This window comes from Melospiza melodia, chromosome 25 (assembly GCF_035770615.1).
Source record: "Melospiza melodia melodia isolate bMelMel2 chromosome 25, bMelMel2.pri, whole genome shotgun sequence".
Classification (NCBI taxonomy): Eukaryota; Metazoa; Chordata; class Aves; order Passeriformes; family Passerellidae; genus Melospiza; species Melospiza melodia.
This window is the reverse complement of record NC_086218.1, coordinates 11,854,467-11,875,337: the sequence shown is the minus strand read 5'-3', so window position 1 is coordinate 11,875,337 and position 20,871 is coordinate 11,854,467. Positions and strand designations below refer to the sequence as shown.

General features: G+C 58.1%; 2 protein-coding genes across 3 annotated transcripts in view; one reads left to right on the top strand and one right to left on the bottom strand.

The window, feature by feature from the left end:
- PI4KB (phosphatidylinositol 4-kinase beta) overlaps nucleotides 1–8,383 on the top strand; it is an 18,137-nt gene extending 9,754 nt beyond the window's left edge. For both annotated transcript variants that reach the window (XM_063176611.1, XM_063176610.1), the window contains 7 exons: nucleotides 1,073–1,182; nucleotides 2,138–2,242; nucleotides 2,823–2,946; nucleotides 3,469–3,734; nucleotides 4,153–4,285; nucleotides 6,138–6,258; nucleotides 6,978–8,383. In XM_063176611.1, coding sequence (XP_063032681.1) covers nucleotides 1,073–1,182; nucleotides 2,138–2,242; nucleotides 2,823–2,946; nucleotides 3,469–3,734; nucleotides 4,153–4,285; nucleotides 6,138–6,258; nucleotides 6,978–7,159 — 1,041 coding nt within the window. In that variant the 3' untranslated portion in view covers nucleotides 7,160–8,383. The remainder of the gene's footprint in view (nucleotides 1–1,072; nucleotides 1,183–2,137; nucleotides 2,243–2,822; nucleotides 2,947–3,468; nucleotides 3,735–4,152; nucleotides 4,286–6,137; nucleotides 6,259–6,977) is intronic.
- Nucleotides 8,320–20,871, bottom strand: ZNF687 (zinc finger protein 687). The gene is made up of 9 exons (XM_063176609.1): nucleotides 20,730–20,871; nucleotides 16,864–18,887; nucleotides 15,773–15,951; nucleotides 15,210–15,386; nucleotides 14,119–14,281; nucleotides 13,173–13,481; nucleotides 12,295–12,407; nucleotides 11,418–11,559; nucleotides 8,320–10,735 (listed from the first exon to the last, which is right to left on the bottom strand). The coding sequence occupies exons 2-9, from the start codon at nucleotides 18,883–18,885 to the stop codon at nucleotides 10,247–10,249; spliced, it is 3,594 nt and encodes a 1,197-aa protein (XP_063032679.1). The 5' UTR covers nucleotides 18,886–18,887; nucleotides 20,730–20,871; the 3' UTR covers nucleotides 8,320–10,246.

The window sequence follows — 20,871 nt, the reverse complement described above, 5'->3', positions numbered from 1 at the left end:
TTTGATGGGATTCTGTGGGGTTTGATGGGATTCTGTGGGGTTTGATGGGATTCTGTGGGGTTTTCCCGGGATTCTGTGGGGTTTTCCTGGGATTCTGTGGGGTTTGATGGGATTCTGTGGGGTTTGATGGGATTCTGTGGGGTTTTCCCGGGATTCTGTGGGGTTTCATGGGATTCTGTGGGGTTTGATGGGATTCTGTGGGGTTTGATGGGATTCTGTGGGGTTTGATGGGATTCTATGGGCTTTCATGGGATTCTGTGGGGTTTGATGGGATTCTGTGGGGTTTGATGGGATTCTGTGGGGTTTGATGGCATTCTGTGGGGTTTGATGGCATTCTGTGGGGTTTTCCCGGGATTCTGTGGGGTTTGATGGGATTCTATGGGGTTTCATGGGATTCTGTGGGGTTTGATGGGATTCTGTGGGGTTTGATGGGATTCTATGGGTTTCATGGGATTCTGTGGGGTTTGATGGAATTCTGTGGGGTTTGATGGGATTCTGTGGGGTTTGATGGAATTCTGTGGGGTTTGATGGGATTCTGTGGGGTTTGATGGCATTCTGTGGGGTTTTCCCGGGATTCTGTGGGGTTTGATGGGATTCTATGGGGTTTCATGGGATTCTGTGGGGTTTGATGGCATTCTGTGGGGTTTGATTGGATTCTGTGGGGTTTCATGGAATTCTGTGGGGTTTGATGGGATTCTGTGGGGTTTTCCCGGGATTCTGTGGGGTTTGATGGAATTCTATGGGCTTTCATGGGATTCTGTGGGGTTTGATGGCATTCTGTGGGGTTTTCCCGGGATTCTGTGGGGTTTGATGGGATTCTATGGGCTTTCATGGGATTCTGTGGGGTTTGATGGGATTCTGTGGGGTTTTCCCGGGATTCTGTGGGGTTTGATGGGATTCTGTGGGTTTTCATGCGATTCTGTGGGGTTTGATGGAATTCTGTGGGGTTTTCCCGGGATTCTGTGGGGTTTCATGGGATTCTGTGGGGTTTCATGGAGTTCTGTGGGGTTTGATTGGATTCTGTGGGGTTTCATGCGATTCTGTGGGGTTTTCCCGGGGTTCCCTCCCGCAGCTCCCCGAGATGCACACCAACAGCTGCGACAACATCTCCCAGTTTTCCGTGGATTCCATCACCAGCCAGGAGAGCCGGGAGCCCGTCTTCATCGCGGCCGGGGACATCCGGTGAGCTCCGGGAAAAACGGGAATTCTCCCGCAAAAAAAAACCCTGGAACTCTGACATTCCCCAGAGCAAAAACGCAGGAATTTCCCCTCATAAAAACCCCCCGAGTTCTGACAACGCCCAGAGCAAAACTCCAGGAGATTTCCCTCATAAAAATTCCGGAATTCTGGGACTTCCCAGAGCAAAAATGCAGGAATTTTCCATCATAAGAATCCTGTGATTCTGGCATTCCCCAAAGCAAAAATCTGGGAATTTTCCCTCGTAAAAATCCTGGAATTCTGACAGTCCCCAGAGCAAAAATCTAGGCATTTTTCCTCATAAAAATACTAGAATTCTAACATCCCCAAAGAAAAAATATGCAGGAATTTTCCCTCATAAAAATCCCAGAACTCTGACATTCCCCAGAGCAAAACTCCAGAAATTTTCCCTCATAAAAATCCTGTAATTCTGACAGTCCCCAGAGCAAAAATCCAGGCATTTTTCCTCATAAAAATCCTGGAATTCTGATACTCCCCAAAGCAGAAATCCAGGAATTTTCCTTCATAAAAATCCCGGAATTCCAACATTCTCGAAAACAAAAATCCAGGGTTTTCCCCTGATACAAACCCTGGCATTCTGGCATTCCCCGGAGCAAAAATGCAGGAATTTTCCCTCATGAAAATCCTGGAATTCTTATACTCCCCGGAGCAAAAATGCAGGCATTTTCCCTCATAAAAATCCTGGGATTCTGGCATTCCCCAAAACAAAAATCCACGACTTTTCCGGGATCAAACCCCAGAGTTCTGGCATTCCCCAGAGCAGAACTGCAGGCATTTTCCCCGATAAAAAACCTGGAATTCTGACATTCCCCAGAGCAAAAAATGCAGGAACTTTCCCCTCATAAAAACCCTGGAATTCTGACATTGCCCAGAGCAGAAAAGCAGGGATTTTCCCCGATCAAACCCCGTCGTTCCGCAGGCGGCGTCTGTCGGAGCAGCTGGCGCACACGCCCACCGCCTTCCGCAGGGACCCCGAGGACCCCTCGGCCGTGGCCCTCAAGGAGCCCTGGCAGGAGAAAGTCAGGTGGGGAATGGGATTGGAATTGGCCCGGGAATTGTTCCGGGCAAAACCGCGCCCGGGAGCCCCCGTGGGAGCGCCGGGATCTGCCGTCCGTGTCCTGATGGGATTCTGACGGGATTTTAATGGGATTTTAATGGGATTCGGTGTTTTTACGGGGATTTTCATGGGGTTTTAATGGAATTTCATGGACTTTTTATGAGATTTTATGGCATTTGATAAGATTTTAAAGGGACTCGATATTTTAATGAGATTTTGATGGGATTTTAATGGGATTTGATATTTTTTTGTGGGATTTTTGATGGCGTTTTAATGGAATTTCGCGGAATTCTATGAGATTTTAATGGCGTTTTATGGGATTTGATAGTTTTAATGGGATTTTAGTGGCATTTTATGGGATTTTAATGGGATTTGATAGTTTTGATGTGATTTTGATGGGATTTTAATGGAATTTCATGGGATTTAGTGAGATTTTACTGGGATGGGCTGGCATGAGGACAATTCCCGGGAATTCCCAGAGTCTCTCCCGGCCGGGAGCTCCGGGACGATCCCGTTTTTCCCCGTTTTTTCCCGTTTTTCCCCCCAGGAGGATCCGGGAGGCCTCTCCCTACGGGCACCTGCCCTCGTGGCGCCTCCTCTCCGTCATCGTCAAGTGCGGCGACGACCTGCGGCAGGAGCTGCTGGCGTTCCAGGTGCTCAAGCAGCTCCAGGTGAGGCAATTCCTGAAGCATTCCCAGGGAATTCTCAAGAACCCCCACCCACATCCACGTGGGATTTGTGATTTTCACAGGGTTTTAATGGCATTTTATGGAATTTTAATTGGGGGGGGGGGGGTTATATTTTGCGATTTCAATGGGAATTTTTTGTATTTTATGGGATTTTGTGGGATTTTCACTGGATTTCTCTCCCTACAGTGGATCTGTGAGCAGGAGTGGGTGCTGGCCCCATTTCTCTCAGATTTTATGGGATTTTATCGGGATTTTATCGGGATTTTATCAGGATTTCTGTGGATTTTCACTGTATTTCCCTCCCCGCAGTGGATCTGGGAGCAGGAACAGGTCCTGGCCCCGTTCCAGTCAGATTTTTTATGGGGTTTTATCGGGATTTTATTGTGATTTTATGGGATTTTCACTGTTTTCTCCCCGCAGTGGATCTGGGAGCAGGAGCGGGTTCAGTCAGATTTTATGGGATTTTATTAGATTTTTGTGGTTTTCTCTGGTTTCTCCCCGCAGTGGATCTGGGAGCAGGAGCGCGTCCCGCTCTGGATCCGGCCCTACAAGATCCTGGTGATCTCGGCCGACAGCGGGATGATCGAGCCCGTGCTCAGCGCCGTCTCCCTGCACCAGATCAAGAAGCAGTCGCAGCTGTCGCTGCTGCAGTACCTGCGGCAGGAGCACGGCCCCAGCAACAGCGAGAGCTTCCTGTGCGCCCAGAGGAACTTCGTCAGGAGCTGTGCGGGGTACAGCCTGGTCTGCTACCTGCTGCAGGTCAAGGACAGGTAATTAACATCGGTAATTAATGATTGATTAATGGGCATGGTGGGTACAGCCCGGTGAGCACGGCCCCAGCAGCAGCGAGAGCTTCCTGTGCGCCCAGAGGAACTTTGTGAGGAGCTGTGCAGGTTACAGCCTGGTCTGCTACCTGCTGCAGGTCAAGGACAGGTAATTAACATCATTAATTAATTAATGATTGGGGTCTGATGGGTACAGCCTGGTGTGGTACCTGCTGGACAGGTAATTAACATCATTAATTAATTCCCAGAATTCCCTGCAGGCACAACGGGAACATCCTGCTGGACGCCGAGGGCATTTAGTGGCCTTTTAGGGATTTTAACACGATTTGATGTGACTTTTATTGTTTTTTTTTTTTCTTTTAATTTCAATGGGATTTCTCTGAATTCGCTGGAACCCCTGCAGGCACAACGGGAACATCCTGCTGGACGCCGAGGGCCACATCATCCACATCGACTTTGGGTTCATCCTGAGCAGCTCCCCCCGGAACCTCGGCTTCGAGACCTCGGCCTTCAAACTGACCACCGAGTTCGTGGACGTGAGTGGGGATCCGGGGGGATCCGGGGGGCTCCAGGGAATTCAGGGAACCCCCTGTCCCTTCAAACTGACCACCGAGTTTGTGGACGTGAGTGGGATACGGGGAAATACAGGGGTTCCAGGGAATTCAGGGGGGAACCAGGGGTTCCCAGGCCATTCCAGGCCATTCCAGGGGGTTCCAGGCCATTCCAGGGGGTTCCAGGCCATTCCAGGGGTTCCCAGGCCATTCCAGGCCATTCCAGGGGGTTCCAGGCCATTCCCGGGCCATTCCAGGGGATTCCAGGCCATTCCAGGGGGTTCCAGGCCATTCCAGGGGGTTCCAGGCCATTCCCGGGCCATTTCAGGGGGTTCCAGGCCATTCCAGGGGGTTCCAGGCCATTCCAGGGGTTCCCAGGCCATTCCAGGCCATTCCAGGGGGTTCCAGCCCATTCCAGGCCATTCCAGGGTGTTCCAGCCCATTCCAGGGGTTCCAGGCCATTCCAGGGGGTTCCAGGCCATTCCAGGGGGTTCCAGGCCATTCCCGGGCCATTTCAGGGGGATCCAGGCCATTCCAGGGGGTTCCAGCCCATTCCAAGGCATTCCAGGGGTTCCAGGCCATTCCAGGGGGTTCCAGGCCATTCCAGGGATTCCCAGGCCATTCCAGGCCATTCCAGGGGGTTCCAGGCCATTCCAGGGGTTCCCAGGCCATTCCAGGGGGTTCCAGGCCATTCCAGGGGTTCCAGGCCATTCCAGGGGATTCCAGGCCATTCCAGGGGGTTCCAGCACATTCCAGGGTTTCCCAGGCCATTCCAGGGGTTCCCAGGCCATTCCAGGGATTCCCAGGCCATTCCAGGCCATTCCAGGGGGTTCCAGCACATTCCAGGGTTTCCCAGGCCATTCCAGGGGTTCCCAGGCCATTCCAGGGATTCCCAGGCCATTCCAGGCCATTCCAGGGGGTTCCAGGCCATTCCAGGGGGTTCCAGCACATTCCAGGGTTTCCCAGGCCATTCCAGGGGTTCCCAGGCCATTCCAGGGATTCCCAGGCCATTCCAGGCCATTCCAGGGGGTTCCAGGCCATTCCAGGGGGTTCCAGGCCATTCCAGGCCATTCCAGGGGGTTCCAGCCCATTCCAGGCCATTCCAGGGGATTCCAGGCCATTCCAAGGCATTCCAGGGGTTCCCAGGCCATTCCAGGGGTTCCCAGGCCATTCCAGGGGTTCCAGGCCATTCCAGGGGGTTCCAGGCCATTCCAGGGGGTTCCAGGCCATTCCAGGGGGTTCCAGGCCATTCCAGGGGGTTCCAGGCCATTCCCGGGCCATTCCAGGGGTTCCCAGGCCATTCCAGGGGGTTCCAGGCCCTTCCAGGGGGTTCCAGGCCATTCCCGGGCCATTTCAGGGGGTTCCAGGCCATTCCAGGCCATTCCAGGGGTTCCCAGGCCATTCCAGGCCATTCCAGGGGGTTCCAGGCCATTCCAGGGGGTTCCAGCCCATTCCAGGCCATTCCAGGGGGTTCCAGCCCATTCCAGGGGTTCCAGGCCATTCCAGGGGGTTCCAGGCCATTCCCGGGCCATTTCAGGGGGATCCAGGCCATTCCAGGGGGTTCCAGCCCATTCCAAGGCATTCCAGGGGTTCCAGGCCATTCCAGGGGGTTCCAGGCCATTCCAGGGGGTTCCAGGCCATTCCAGGCCATTCCAGGGGTTCCCAGGCCATTCCAGGCCATTCCAGGCCATTCCAGGGGGTTCCAGCCCATTCCAAGGCATTCCAGGGGGTTCCAGCCCATTCCAAGGCATTCCAGGGGGTTGCAGCCCATTCCAAGGCATTCCAGGGGGTTCCAGGCCATTCCAGGCCATTCCCAGCCCCGTTCCGTGTCCCGCAGGTGATGGGCGGCCTGGACGGGGACATGTTCAACTACTACAAGATGCTGATGCTGCAGGGGCTGATCGCCGCCCGCAAGCACATGGACAAGGTGGTGCAGATCGTGGAGATCATGCAGCAAGGTGGGAATCCCGGAATTCCGTCCCAGACCTGCTCCTCCCAGAGCATTCCCCGTTCCAGCCCTCATCCCAACCCGGATTTCCATTGCCCAGGATCCCAAATCCCTTTTCCCCTCATCCCAACCCAGATTTCCATTGCCCAGGATCCCAAATCCCCTTTCCCCTCATCCCAACCCGGATTTCCATTGCCCAGGCTCGCAGCTCCCCTGTCCCTCTGCCCGCATTCCAAACCCAGATTCCCAACATTCCCACCCCAAGTTTTCCTATTTTTCCAGTCTCTCAGCTCCCAGATTCCCAGGTTTTTTCATTTTTCCTGTCTCCCAGCTGCCCTGTTTCCCATTTTTCCTGATTTTTCATCCTCCCAGCTGCCGTTTTTCCCATTTTCCCCCATTTTTTCCCCGTTTTCCAGGCTCGCAGCTGCCGGTTTTCCCTTTTTTTTGCCGTTTTTCCCATTTCCCCCGTTTTTTCCCCATTTTCAGGCTCACAGCTGCTGTTTTTCCCATTTTTTTGCCGTTTTTCCCATTTCCCCCCCTTTTTCCCCATTCCCCATTCTCTCAGCTGCTGTTTTTCCCATTTCCCCCCCTTTTTCCCCATTCCCCATTCTCTCAGCTGCCGTTTTTCCCATTCCCCCCCGTTTTTTCCCCGTTTCCAGGCTCGCAGCTGCGGTTTTTCCCTTTTTTTGGCCGTTTTTCCCATTTCCCCCGTTTTTTCCCCGTTTCCAGGCTCGCAGCTGCCCTGCTTCCACGGCTCCTCCACCATCCGGCACCTCAAGGAGCGTTTCCACATGAACCTGACGGAGGAGCAGCTGCAGCTGCTGGTGGAGCAGATGGTGGACGGCTCCATGAGATCCATCACCACCAAGCTCTACGACGGCTTCCAGTACCTCACCAACGGCATCATGTGAAACCCCGCGGGCCCGCCCGGGCCGAAGGAACAGCAAAACAACAAAAAAAAACAACAAAAAAAAAATTCCCCGGAAAAAAAAATTCCCGGAAAAACAAAAAGAAATAATTTCCCTCCCCCCCCAGGAAGGAACGGGAGAATTCCAAACTTCCCGGTTCTGCTCCCTGGGGAAAAGCGGCCTCGGAGCTGGGGCTGCTCCCGGGCCCGGACTCTGCTGAGAGATGGGACAGAATTCCATGGAAAAACCGGGAGGAACGGCGGGAACGGGGCAGGGATGGGGATGGGGGCAGCTCCGCCTTTGCTCTGCTTGGGATTCCCTGGAATTCGCCCCCAATCCCATGGAATGTGCGGGGAGGGAACGGGGAGGGGTCTCCTGAAGGCTGGGAATCCCAAAATCCAGAAATTCCCGGAATTCCCGGCCCCGCGGGGTCCTTCCCTCCTCCGGGACACCCGGGGTGGGATTCCCGGGGGGGCTGGGACCCCCCTCCCCCTTTCCCGGGAAATTCCAGCCGGGAATCCGGGGCTGGAATGTTGGACACACGATGGGGGGGGGCTTTGGGGGCCCGGTCCCGACCCCGAATCCCAAATCCCGAATCCCAAATCAGGGAGGATCCGGAGCTTCCCAGGGAAGGGAAATTTCCTGGAATTTCCCTCCCCCTCCCCCCAGGCCTGGCCTGATGGGGACCCTTGGAGCGTCCCCAATATCCCCCCATTGTCCCCCCCATTGTCCCCGTGTCCCCTCGTGTCCTCTCCCCCTGTGTCCCCCCCGTGTCCCCAATGTCCCCCCTTTGTGTCCCCCCTTTGTGTCCCCCCTTTGTGTCCCCCCCAATGTCCCCTCCGTGTCCCCTGTGTCCCCCCCCACCCATGTCCCCTCAATGTCCTTTTTTTTTTTTTTTTTTTTTTTTTAATTTTTAGCATTACAAAACCCTAAAATTTGGTTTTTTCAAGCCCCGGGGAAGGGTGAGGGGGCTCTGGGGACGGGGAGGGGACAGACGGACACGGGGAGGGGACAGGGGGCCCCCAACCCTTCCCAAGCCCCTTTTTTGGGGGGCAGGACCAAAATTCGGGGATGCAGCGGAGCCCTGAGCCCCTCCCCCGTCCCCATTCCCGCTCCCGGGGTTTTCCCGGGAATTCCGGGGGAGCCAGGCCGGGCACAGAGGGTGAAACCACTGGAGTTTAATGGAATCGATTCCTACAGAATAAAGAATTCCTGAGAGCCTCCCGAGCCCGCGGCTTTCCGTCAGCACATTCCCGAAAAATCCCCGAAACCCCCGGGGAACAGCCCCGGAATACCGGGGGGAACATTCCCGAAATTCCAGGGGAGAGCATCCCTGAAATTAAGGGGTCCAACCGCAAAATTCCAGGGCTCCAACACAGAAATTCCAGGGGGGAACACCCCTGAAATTCCAGCAGTCCAACCCCAGAAGTCCAGGGGAGAACATTCCCAAAATTCCAGGGGAAACATTCCCGAAATTCCAGGTGGGAACATCCCCAAAATTCCAGAGCTCCAACCCCGAAATTCCAGCCCCTCCCTCCCTCCACCCCCTAGTCCAGCTCAAGGCACTGAAATGCTGAAAACCGTGGGTCCAAAGCCATTTTTCCATAGTTGGGTTTTTGTTTTTTTTTTTTTTTTTTTTGGGAATTTTTTTCATTCTAAATCTCATAGAAACTTTAATTTCTTCTCTATATTTACACCCGGCCTGGGGGATTTTTGGGAATGGCCGATTCCACCTGATTTTTCCCAGTTTTTTCCCACCCTTTTTCCATCCATCCACCCGCAGGGAAAAGGGGAGGGGAAACTCCCCTCATTCCTGCTTGGAAAAAGTCAGAAAAACCGGGAATAAAAATCCAAAATAAAAGGAAAAAAAAAAAAAAATCAACCCCAAAGCAGCTTCTGCCATCCCGAAAAACACAAAAAAATGGGGAAAAAACCTTGGGAAACCAAACCAAATCCCAGAGGGAGCACAGCAGTTGTTGGGATTCGGGGATTTTAGTGTATGGTACAGCTTTACAGGGAGAGGGGAGGGAATCCTCAGGGAATTCTCTGGGAATTCTCCGGGAACGGCGGTGCCGAGGTGGGAGCAGCTTTTCCAGGGGATTTTGGGGGGATTGGGGTGGGAAAGGTCCCGGATCCCGAGGGAAGGAGATGGAAAAACGCTGGAAAAGGCCCAAACCTCACCCTCAGCCTGGAATTCGAGAGCATTTTCCCATTTTTCCTTTTGGGAAAGGGTCCTGGCTGGGATTTGGGATCCATTCCCAATCCTGGGGTTTTTTATTCCTTTGCCAAAGGAAAAATCTCCTCTTTCCTTATTTTCTCTCATTTTTCCAGCTTTTTTCCTCCTCCTGCTCCCTCGGCAATGTCCAGCTGTGTCCAAGTGTCCTTCCCGGGCACCTCCGGAATTCCAGGGCTCTGGAATCGCCCCCTTCCCAACAAAACACACCAGGACCGTTCCCAAACGGGAAAAAAATCCAGGAAAACAAAAAAAACCCCAAAAATAATAACAGAAAAGGCGGATTTTGCTGGAAAAGCTTCCCCCAACCCGTCTGGATCCGGGAATTCCTGGGAAGGGCCCGGAGGGGTCCCGGAAACCCCAAATCCCCCCAAAATCCAACATTCCCAGGGGGTTCCCGGCGGGATTGGGGATCGCCCCAGTCCCATTCCCAACTTTCCCTCCTCGGACACCGGGAAGGGCTCGGGGGGGATTTATGTACACGGCGCCGATTCCGGCCTTGGAGCCCAGCCCGGAATTCCGGGGATGCTGAAATTCCTGGGAATGCTGAGCTCTCCTCAGGCTGATCCCGGAATTCTGGGAATGCTGAAATTCCCGGGAACGCTCAGCTCTCCTCGGGCTGATCCTGGAATTCCGGGAATGCCGAGATTCCCGGGCTCAGAGCTGATCCCACAGAATCTCAGGATTCCCAGGAAGGCTCAGGTCTCCTCAGCCCCCTGCCAGGCTCGGATGAAGCCAATCCCAGGACAATGCCAGGAATTCCGGGATTCCCAGGAGTTCTCACTTTTCCTCGTTGCCCTGCCGGGCCCGGATGAATCCCAGGACAATCCCAGGACATTCCAGAATCCCAGGAGCGCTCAGTTCTCCTCGTTGCCCTGCCGGGCCCGGATGAAGGCCATCCCGTGGGTCCTGAAGTGCGTTTTGAGGTTGAGCTGGCTCTCGAAGCCCCGCCCGCACACTTTGCACTCCAGCTTCCCCTCGGCGCTGCTGCCGCCGTTCCCGCCGGGGGCGGCCCCGTTCCCGCTCCCGTTCCCACTCCCGTTCCCGCTCCCCGCCGCCCCCGCGGGCTCCTCGGGCTCGGCCCCGCGGCGCTTCTTGTGCGAGATGAAGCGGTGCCGGCCGAGCGCGCTGGCCGAGGTGAAGCAGAGGCCGCACTCGCGGCACTGGGGCGCGCCCTGCGGGCGGTGCTGCGCCAGGTGCGCCTGCAGCTCCGCGCGGCTCCCGGCGCTCAGCCCGCACTTGCGGCAGCGCAGCGGCGCCCGCGGGCTCTTGGCGGGCGGGGTGGTGCTGTCGGGCTCCTCGCTGCACGACTCCTCCGAGGAGAGCTTGCGCCGGCGGCCCGGGGCCTGGAGAGAGCGGGGAAACACCGGGGATGAACGGGCAGGGAAGGGGGGAAACACCGGGGATGAGCGGGCAGGGATGGGCAGGGATCCCAGTGAGGGCTGGGGATAATGAACGGCCGGGAGAAACCCCTGGGGAAGAGGGGGAACATCGGGGATGAACGGGCAGGGATGGGCAGGGAATCCCAGCGAGGAGGAACCCCTGGGAAAATCCCTCGGGAGAAACCCCTTGGGAAACTCCGTCTTCCCCTTGGGAAATCCCTTCTTCCCCTTGGGAGAAACCCCTTGGGAAATCCCTTGGTCACCTTGGGAGAAACCCCTGGAAATCCCTTGGGAACTGGGGCAGCTCCCAGAAGGGATTCTGGGATGAGGAGGCTCCGATCCTGCCACAAACGCTGAAGTTCCCAGGAAATTCCCAGGAATTCCCAAGAAACCCCAGGAATTCCAGATAATTCCGTGGGCAGTCCCAGATCCAAAACCTCCCCACCTGGACAAAGTTTAGGTCTGGCATTTGTGGGTTCCAGGATTCTTTGCTTGCCGATGCCTGCCAGGTCCAACACGGCAGGAACTGCAGGATAAACCTCCCCCCAGTCCTGCCCCAAAGCCCCGAAATTCCCAGGAAATCCCCAAGAATTCCCAAGAAACGCCCAGAATTCCCAGGAACCGCCGGGATTCCCGGACGCCGCACCTGGTTGGGGCCGGGCGGGCCGCGGGCCGTCACCACCTGCTGGCTGCGGGCGGGGTCGGTCACCTGGAGGCCGTGCCGCACCTGGATGTGCTTCTCCAGGATCAGGCGGCTGCTGAAGGTTCGCTTCCCCTCCGTGCAGTACCTGGGGACGGACGGAGCGGCCCCGTGTGCCCGGGATCCACACGGAGCCCGGAGCCCCAAACCCTCCTCGCTCCCGGAATCTCCATTCCCTTCTTGGGCAGAGCTGGGGGGAACTGAACCCTGATTCCTTGGGAATTAAACCCTGAATCCTTGGGAATTAAACCCTGATTCTCCTGGGAACCAAACCCTGATTTTCCTGGGAATTGAACACTGATTCCCTGGGAACTAAACCCTGATTCCTTGGGAATTGAACACTGATTCCCTGGGAACGAAACCCTGATTTTCCTGGGAATCAAACTCGATTTCCCTGAGAATTATTCCCTGATTCCTGGGGAATTAAACCCTGATTCCTTGGGAGTTAAGCACTCATTTTCCTGGGAATTTATCGCTGAGTCCTTGGGAATTAAACCCTCATTCCCTGAGAATTAAACCCTGATTTTCCTGGGAATTAACACCGATTCCTTGGGAATTAAACCCTTATTCCCTGGGAATTAATCCCTGATTTTCCTGGGAACTAAAGCCTGATTTCCCTGGGAATTAAACCCCAATTCCTTGAGAGTTCCCCTTTTCCCTGCCCAAGCCCAAGCCCCCTCAATCCTCCCTGCTCCCTCCCAGTTCCCTGTCCCAATTGGCCACCCCAGCCCCAGCATTCCCGCTCTCACAGAACCCCAGGAAGCCCGGGAACGACCCAGGAACCCCAGAACCCCGGGCACCAGCCCAGCAAGCGCGGCAGTACCGGCAGGGGTAGACGCGTTTGATGCCCTCGTGGTTGACGCGGACGTGGCGCCGCAGGCTCGGGGCCGAGCAGAAGGAGCGCTCGCACAGGTGGCACGGGAACTTCTTCACCGACTGCGGGGGGAAAACCATCAGGATCACGGGGAAACCAGGACAAAACTGGGAAAAAACAGCTCAGGATCCCGCGGAAAACTGGGAAAAATCCCGCTCAGGATCCCGGGGGAAACCCAGGAAAAACCCAGGAGGGATCTAAGAAAAACCAGGGGAAAATCCAGGAGGGATCCAGAGGGATCCAAAAGCTGGGATTCCCACTCCAGCTGGAGGTGGGAATTCAATTTTCCCTCCTGGGATTGTTCATCCAGTCGGGAATTATTCCAAACATCTCATTCCCATTCCCAAATCCTTCCATTCCCAGGATCCAGGAGGCTCCAGGAGCACCCAGGTGGATCCGGGGGAAGCGGGAGGATCCAGGGGGATCCAGGAGCATCCAGGATTCCCCCTCAAGCCAGAGGAATTCAATTTTCCCTCAAATCCCGCCTGGGATCCTTCATCCAATCAGGAATTACCCCAAAAACAATCCTCATTCCCAAACCCTCCCATTCCCAGGATCCAGGGGGATCCCAGAGGATCCAGGAGCATCCAGGACTCCCCCTCCAGCTGGAAGAGCTCCATTCTCCCTCAAATCCCATCTGGGATTGTTCATCCAGCCAGGAATTATTCCAAAAGCCTGACTCCCATTCCCAAACCCTCCCATTCCCAGGATCCAGGGGGATCCAGGAGCATCCAGGAGGATCCGGCAGCCGGGATTCCCGCTCCATTTCCCTCCAGTCCCGCCCAGAACGCCCCAAGCCCCCCGGGATTCCCAGGAACGGCGCCCACCTTGCCGTGCTCCCTCTTCATGTGCGCCACGTACTCGTCGCGCTCGGGGAACCACGCGTGGCAGAGGCCGCAGCTCCAGCCGCTGCCCTTGGCCTTGGCGCCGGCCCTGCCCCGCGGGAAGCGCCCGCGCCGCGCCCGCCGCAGCTCGGGCGAGCTCGGCGCCTCCTCCTCCTCCTCCTCCTCCTCCTCCGAGGAGCTCGAGGAGGAGCCCGAGCGCCGCGGCGGCTCCGGCAGCTCCGCCTTGGGCGCCGGCAGCGGCCCCGAGCGCCGCGAGGGCTCCTCCGGGCCCGGCTGCGCCTGGTGCGTGTTCTGCAAGGAGAGGGAGAGATTGGGGATTCAGGGAGCTCTGGGCGCTCCTGGGCCCAGAGCACGGCCGGGTCACCCTCCCCGCTCCCATTTCCCCAGTCTGGGGGAAAATCCCATCGTTTCTGGCCGGGATTTCCCCACTTCTGGCCGGAACCTCACCATTCCCACCCGGAATTTGGGGCCTGACCTTGATGTGCCCAGAGCTCGGCTGGGTCCCCCTACCCAGTCTCATTTTCCCCAATTTGGGGGAAATTCACATCATCTCTGGCCGGGATTTCCCCATTTCCATCTGGAATTTTGCCATTCCAAGCTGGGATTCTGTCTGGGACGGAGCCTGACCCTGAGATGCTCCAGGATCCAGACCATGGCTGGGTCCCACTCCCCCCTCCCATTTCCCCCAATCTGGGGGAAATTTCCACCGTTTCTGGCTGAAATTTTGCCATTTTTGGCCGAGATTTTGCCATTTTTGGCCGGGACTGAGGCCTGACCTTGAGGTGCTCGAGCATGGTGTGTTTCTGGGCCCCCAAGCATTCCCCACTCTGACTTCTCCCAATCTGGGGGAAAATCCCATCGTTTCTGGCCGGGATTTCCCCATTTTTGGCCGGAATCTCCCCATTTTTGTGTGGGATTGGGGCCCGACCTTGAGGTGCTCGAGCATGGTGCGTTTCTGCGCGAAGAGCAGCGGGCACTGCGGGCAGCGGAAGACGCTGACGCGCTGGGGCAGCAGGTGCTGATCAAAGTGCGACGACAGCAGCGGCTTGTGCGTGAACACCGTGTCACACATGGCACACTTGTAAATCATCCTGGGGCAAAACGGGGGAAAAATGGGGAAAAACGGGGAAAAAACGCGGCGGGGGACACGCCGGGGGGAGCGGAGAGGGAGGGGAAAAGGAGGGGAAATGAGAAGGAAAAAGGGAAAAGGAGGGAATGAGAGAGAAAATAGGGAAGGGAAAAAGAGGGGAAAGAAATGAGGGGAGGGTAAAGGAAAAGGAAGGAATGTGAGAGAAAAAATGGAAGGATAAAGGAGGAAAAGGGAAGGAAAAAGGAGGGGAAACAGAGAAGGGAAGCAAAAAGGAAGGGAAATGAGAAGGAAAACGGGAATGAAAAATGAGGGAACAAGAGAGAAAAAATGGAAGGAAAAAGGAGGGGAAAGAAAGAAATGAGGGAAGGAAAAAGAAGGGGAAATGAGAAGGAAAAAGGGAAAGGAAAAGGAAGGAATGGGAGAGAAAAAATGGAAGGATAAAGGAGGAAATGGGAAGGAAAAAGGAAATGGGAAAGGAGGAGGACAACAGAGAAAAAGGAGGGGAAAAAACAGACAGAAAAGGGAGGGGGAAAAGGAGGGAAGAAGAGGGAAAAAATAGGGAAAAAGGGACGGAAAAAGGAAGGTGAGAGTTGAGCTCATCCCACCCACAGAGGAGTTTCTGCCCATCATGGAACATTCCCAGTTCTCCCAACCCTGAAATCCTGGAATGGCTCAGGCAGGAAAAGCCCTCTGGGATCATTCCCAAGGGCCACATTCCCAAATCTCCCAGCCAGCTCCGTTCCCACAGCAAAACATTCCCAATCCTCCCAGCCCAACCTCCCATTCCCAAACCTCCCATTCCCAAACCTCCCACCCCAACCTTTCCAGGACGAAGCCGAGCCGCTCCCCGGGACCCTGGGCGGATCTGTGGAATCCCAGGGAATTCCAGGGAAATTTTGGGGTATTTTGGGCGTTCCGCGAGCACTCACTTGGACTGCTGGTTGCTGAAGCCGGGGTGCTGCGTGTACACGTGGGCGTGGGCGCTGGGCGCCGACTTGAAGGCCATGGGGCAGATGGGGCACTTGTGGAAAACCTCGCAGTGCGAGCTCTGGATGTGGGACTTGATGGAATTGACGCCCCCGAACACCACGGAGCAGCTGGGACACCTGGAGAACCCCCAGGGGAAAATGAGATCCAAAGAGGTTCTGGGAATTCCCAATGGAGACTGGGAAACAGAGTGGTTCTGGGAATTGCAACTGGAACCAGGATCCCAAACCGGTTCTGGGAGAATTCCCAGTGGAAACTGGGATCCAAACCAGTTCTGAGAAAATTCCCAGTGGAAACTGGGATCCAAAGCGGCTCTGGGAATCCTAACTGGAACCACGATCCCAAACAAGTTCTGGGAAAATTCCCAGTGAAAACCGGGATCCAGAACAGTTCTGGGAAAATTCTATCAAGGATCAGGATCCAAACTAGTTCAGGGAAAACTCCAAGTGGAACCAGGACCCCAGACAAGGATTGCTGTAATTTCCAGGATTCCCTGGCCCCGTACCTGTATCCCACCCTGCGGGAGAAGTGCAGGCAGGACTCCTTGAGGTGCGACTCGAAGTTGGCCAGCAGGAAGTTGCCGCCGCACTCGGGGCACACGTGGGGCGGGCGGCTGCGGTGCATGCGCTGGTGCGCGCTGAAGCTGCAGCGGTTGGCCAGGATCATGGGGCACGCCGAGCACACCTGCAAAAACGGGACAGCCTATGGAACCTGGGAATTCCACCCGGGATCGTGGGGCACGCCGAGCACACCTGGAAAAACGGGACAGCCTATGGAACCAGGGAATTCCACCCGGGATCATGGGGCACGCCGAGCACACCTGGAAAAACGGGACAGCCTATGGAACCTGGGAATTCCACCCGGGATCGTGGGGCACGCCGAGCACACCTGGAAAAACGGGACAGCCTATGGAACCAGGGAATTCCACCCGGGATCATGGGGCACGCCGAGCACACCTGGAAAAACGGGACAGCCTATGGAACCTGGGAATTCCACCCGGGATCGTGGGGCACGCCGAGCACACCTGGAAAAACGGGATAACCTATGGAACCTGGGAATTCCACCTGGGATCGTGGGGCACGCCGAGCACACCTGGAAAAGCGGGATAACCTATGGAACCTGGGAATTCCACCCGGGATCACGGGGCACGCCGAGCACACCTGGAAAAACAGGACAGCCTATGGAACCTGGGAATTCCACCCGGGATCGTGGGGCACGCCGAGCACACCTGCAAAAACGGGACAGCCTATGGAATCCCGGGAATTCCACCCGGGATCACGGGGCACGCCGAGCACACCTGCAAAAACGGGATAACCTATGGAACCTGGGAATTCCACCCGGGATCACGGGGCACGCCGAGCACACCTGGAAAACACCAGGACGATCCTGGGAATTCCACCTGGGATCAGCCTCGGAAGCCCCGGAATTCCAGCCCTCAGGGCCAGGATCATGGGGCACGCCAAGCACGCCTGAAACACCGGGATCATCCATGGAACCCCGGGAATTCCACCTGGGATCACCCTTGGAACCCCAGTGCCTCCCAGCACTCTGAGCCCCCTCCCAGGGCTCTGAGCCCCCTCCCAGCCCTGCTCTCACCGTGCTGCTGCTGCTGCTGCTGCCGCTGCCCGTCCCGGCCTGCTGGAAGTGCGTGGCCAGCCCGGCCTTGTCCTTGCACTGCTCCTTGCACTCGAGGCAGCGGAAGCAGCTGTAGCTGCCGGGCTCGGAGCCCAGGGGCAGCACGGGCAGCAGCTCCGGCCCCGCGCCGCCCTCCTGCGCCGCCCTGGCGGCGGGCAGCGCCAGCGGCGCCAGCGCCGTCACGTCGGGCTGCCCGATCATCTGCTCCAGGGCGATGGGGCGCATCACCAGGTGCGAGCACTGCATCACCAGCCCCTTGTCCTTGTGCTCGCGCGCGTGCAGCAGCAGGCTGCACTTGTTGAAGAACACCAGGCGCTTGGTGCAGTGGTTGCAGGTGACCTCGATGCGCATGCTGCGCCGGTCGTAGTGCCGCGCCAGGCTCTTCTCCAGCGCGAAGGCGTCGCCGCACTCGAGGCAGCGGAAGCCCGAGGGCGGCAGCGCCAGGCTGGCCTCGGCCGGCGGGCTCAGGTTGGGCTTGTAGGTGGGCAGCAGGTTCTTGCTGTTGAGGATCTTGTTGAAGGCCTCCACCAGGCTGGACTGGCTGCGCGAGATGACGGTGCCGGCCACGTTGGCCTTGGCGCCGCCGCCGGCCTTGGCGCCGCCGTTGGCGCGGGCGTCGCCCTTGGGCAGGGGCTGCGGCACCAGGCTCAGGATGTTCTTGGCCACGGATTTGCCGGCCTTGGCGGGCAGCACCACGGATTTCTGCTGCGCCACGCTGGCGGCGATGAGCATGGCGCTGCTGGCGCTCTGGATGGTGGCCACGGGCAGCACGGTGCCCTTCAGCTTGGTGCCGTTGCCCAGCTGCACGCTGACGATTTTGGGCCCCTCCGTGCTCTTCAGGGGGCTGGAGAGCTCCGATTTCTCCTTGGCCGCCTCCGTGGGGACGCCAGCGGGACCCTCCAGGGGCTCCTGGGAGCTCTGCTCGCTGGGCACTTTGCTGCAGGGCGGCTCCGAGTCCGAGGACACCCTGGTGACCGTCCTGGTGATGCTGCCGCAGGAGGTTTTGATGGTTTTGATGCGCACCTTGAGCGGCCGCGAGGAGCTGGAGGACGGCGAGTTGGTGCTTTCCTCCTCCTCCTCCTCCTCCTCCTCAGCGCTGGACGCGCTCGGGGGGCTCCCCACGGCCTTCCCCAGCACCTCCCGCTCCTCCTTCAAGGAGAGCTGCTTGGGGGAGGGCGGCACGGGCACTCCTGGCGATGAGAACGGCTCCCGGGGGCTCCCGGGCGAGTGCTTGAGCTCAGCCCCGGCGCCGGTGCCGCCGTCCAGCGCCGCTGGCTCCGCTCCTGGCCACGGCGCCGCGGGCGAGCCCCCGGCCGGGTACCGCACGGTGACGGACTTGAGGTGATCCAGCGCCAGCCCCTTGGGGCTGCAGCCCCGGCCCGGAGCCTCCTCCGGGTCCGACTCCTCCTTCTTGATGCAGGGGACAGGGTGGGCTCCATCCGCAGCCCGGAAGGGCGCCGGGAACGGCGGCTCCAGCCCCTCGGGGCCGTCCCCCAGCGGCTCCTTGCAGCCGGCAGCGGGGCCCGCGGCCGGCGCCTTGTCCTTGGCCTTGCGGTCGATGAGGTCGGCGCCGTCGTGGCCGGGCTCGGGGCTGAAGGGCGAGAAGAGCTCCAGGCCCTTGGCGCCCTTCTCCTTGGCCCAGCAGTCGCCGTTGGGGGCGGGCTCGGCGGGCCGGGCGCCCTCGGAGCCGAAGCCGTTCTGCAGCAGCCGCGGCGCCAGCCCGTGCCCGTGCCCGTGCCCGTCCTTGGGCTCGGCCTGCTCGGGGCACACGGTGTTCTTGACGATGACGCTGACGGCCGAGATGTCGGCGTGCGGCAGCGCGGGCTCGGCCGCGGCGGCGCCGGGGCCCGGCTCCCCCGGCAGCGCCTTCCCGGGCGCCTCGGGCTCCTCCTGGTGCGACTGGATCGCCTCGTTGGCGTCGATGTCCGGGATGTCGAAGGCGGCCAGCAGGTCGTCGAAATCCGGCGTCTTCATGTCCCCCATGGCTGGCAATTGCAGGGAAAGGGGTTCAGGGCGGGGGCGGTTTGGGAATCCCCGGGTTTCCATCCCCACAAACCCCAGGGAATCCCGGTGTCCTGCAGCCTTTTCCATTCCCATTCCCCTTCCACCCCAAACACCTTCTCTCTGTTCCAAAAAATCCCCCTTTTGTCCCAATAAGTCCCCCTTTCATCCCAAAAATGCCTTTCCCATCCCAAAAACTCTCCCTTTCATTCCAAAAACCCCCTTTTCTCCCAAAAATCCCCTTTATCCCAAAAATTCCCCCTTTATCCCAAAATTCCCCCTTCCCAGATTCCCTCTGGATCTGAGGTGGGAAATCAGGGATCCAACCCCAATTCCACCCCCAGATTCCCTCTGGATCCAGGAAAGCCCCAGCAGGTGGGATTCCATTCATTTCCCTCTGGAATGTGCCCCGGGAGAAGCCTTTTCCTGCCCAAATCCCCTTTTTCCTGCCCTTTCATCCCGGGAAAACCCTCCCCAGGCAGGGAACGGCTCCTTTGGAAAAGCTGGGAATTGTTTTCCAGGGGGCAACTGCTCCCTTTGTCCTTCCCCATTCACACCCAAATCCCTGGGAATGTCTGGGGTGGATCCCGGATTTCCCCACCGCAATCCCAGATTCCTTTTGGGAATGGCCTGGGCAATCTTGAGGGAGCTGTTTGGGATCAGCAGCGCGATTTGGGAAATCCTTCCCGGCTGGGGAAAGGAGGCAGCGACAGCCACAAACAGGGAGGGATCGGCCCGAAATTCCACCTGCGGCAAATCCCGGATCCCACACTGACCCCAAACTCCCCATCCCGATCCCAAACCCCCCAGCCCCATCCCAAATTCCCGATCCCAAATTCCCCACCCCGCTCCCGCCCCCATCCCGGCGCAGCGGCCCCGTCCCGAGGGATCCGTGCGGGATTAAATTCCCGGGATTTGGAGGGGATTAATTCCCGGCCATCTGCCGGCCCCGCAGCGCGGCCCCGAGCCCGGCATCCCGAAAATCCCAAAGGGGCCGGGACGGCTCGGGATGCCCCGTTTTATCGGGATGCCCCGTTTTATCGGGATTCCCGATTTTCCCGGGATTCCCACAACGTCTGCAGGGGTCTGGGCGGGGATTCCGTGGGATTTTGGGCTTTTCCCAAAGATCCGGGATCCCAAGGCCCCCATCCCCATCCCGAGCTTCCAATCCCAAATTCCCCATCCTCATCCCAAACTCCCCATCCCAATCTCCCCATTCCTATCCCAAATTCTCCATCCCAACCTCCCCATCCCAAACTCACGATTCCTATCCCAAATTCCCCATCCCAAACTCCCCATTCCTATCCCAAATTCCCCATCTCAAACTCCCCATTCCCACCCCAAACTCCCCACCCCAAACTCCTCACACAGACACCAAACTCCCCGAAATTCCAGGCGGGAGGGGATGCCCGTGACCCGTCCCAATCCCAGGATTTGGGATGGGGAAGGACTGACCGCGACCCCCCAGAATTCCAGGATGGGGGTTATGATCCTGATCCCCACAAATCCCGGGATTTTTTGTGTGGGAAGACGCGACCATGGCCCCTCCATATCGCGGTTTTTGGGATGTGAAGGGCTGACCGTGACCACTCAAATCCCGGGATTTTTCCGTCGCAGGGAGTGACCGTGACCCCCCAGGATCCCAGCAATGGGGGGGTGACCGTGACCCCCCGGACCCCGGGAATTTCCGAGGGAAGAGGCGACGCTGCCCCCTCCGAACCCCGGGATTCGGGGCCGGGCCCCTCAGGCCGCGCTTCCCGCCCAGGCCGCGCCCCCCCTCAGGCCCTGACCCCCTCAGGCCGCTCCCGCCCCTCCGGCCGCGCTACCTGGAGCTGCGCGCGGGGGCGCTCCCCGCCGCCGCTGCCGGTCCCGATCCCGGTTCCCGTTCCCAACTCCTGATCCCGATCCCGGTTCCGATCCCGGTCCCGCTCGGGCCCCTCAGCGGCGCCGCTTCCCCTCCGCCACTTC

What these genes read in the sequence shown, in the direction of transcription:
- ZNF687 (XM_063176609.1), bottom strand. Translation starts at nt 18,885, where the DNA reads ATGGGGGACATGAAGACGCCGGATTTCGACGACCTGCTGGCCGCCTTC. An exon ending in GCAGCAGCAGCAGCAGCACG is followed by an intron (nt 15,952 to 16,863) that starts GTGAGAGCAGGG and finishes CCGTTTTTGCAG; the next exon opens with GTGTGCTCGGCGTGCCCCAT. An exon ending in GCCCGCCCGGCCCCAACCAG is followed by an intron (nt 10,736 to 11,417) that starts GTGCGGCGTCCG and finishes CGCTCTCTCCAG; the next exon opens with GCCCCGGGCCGCCGGCGCAA.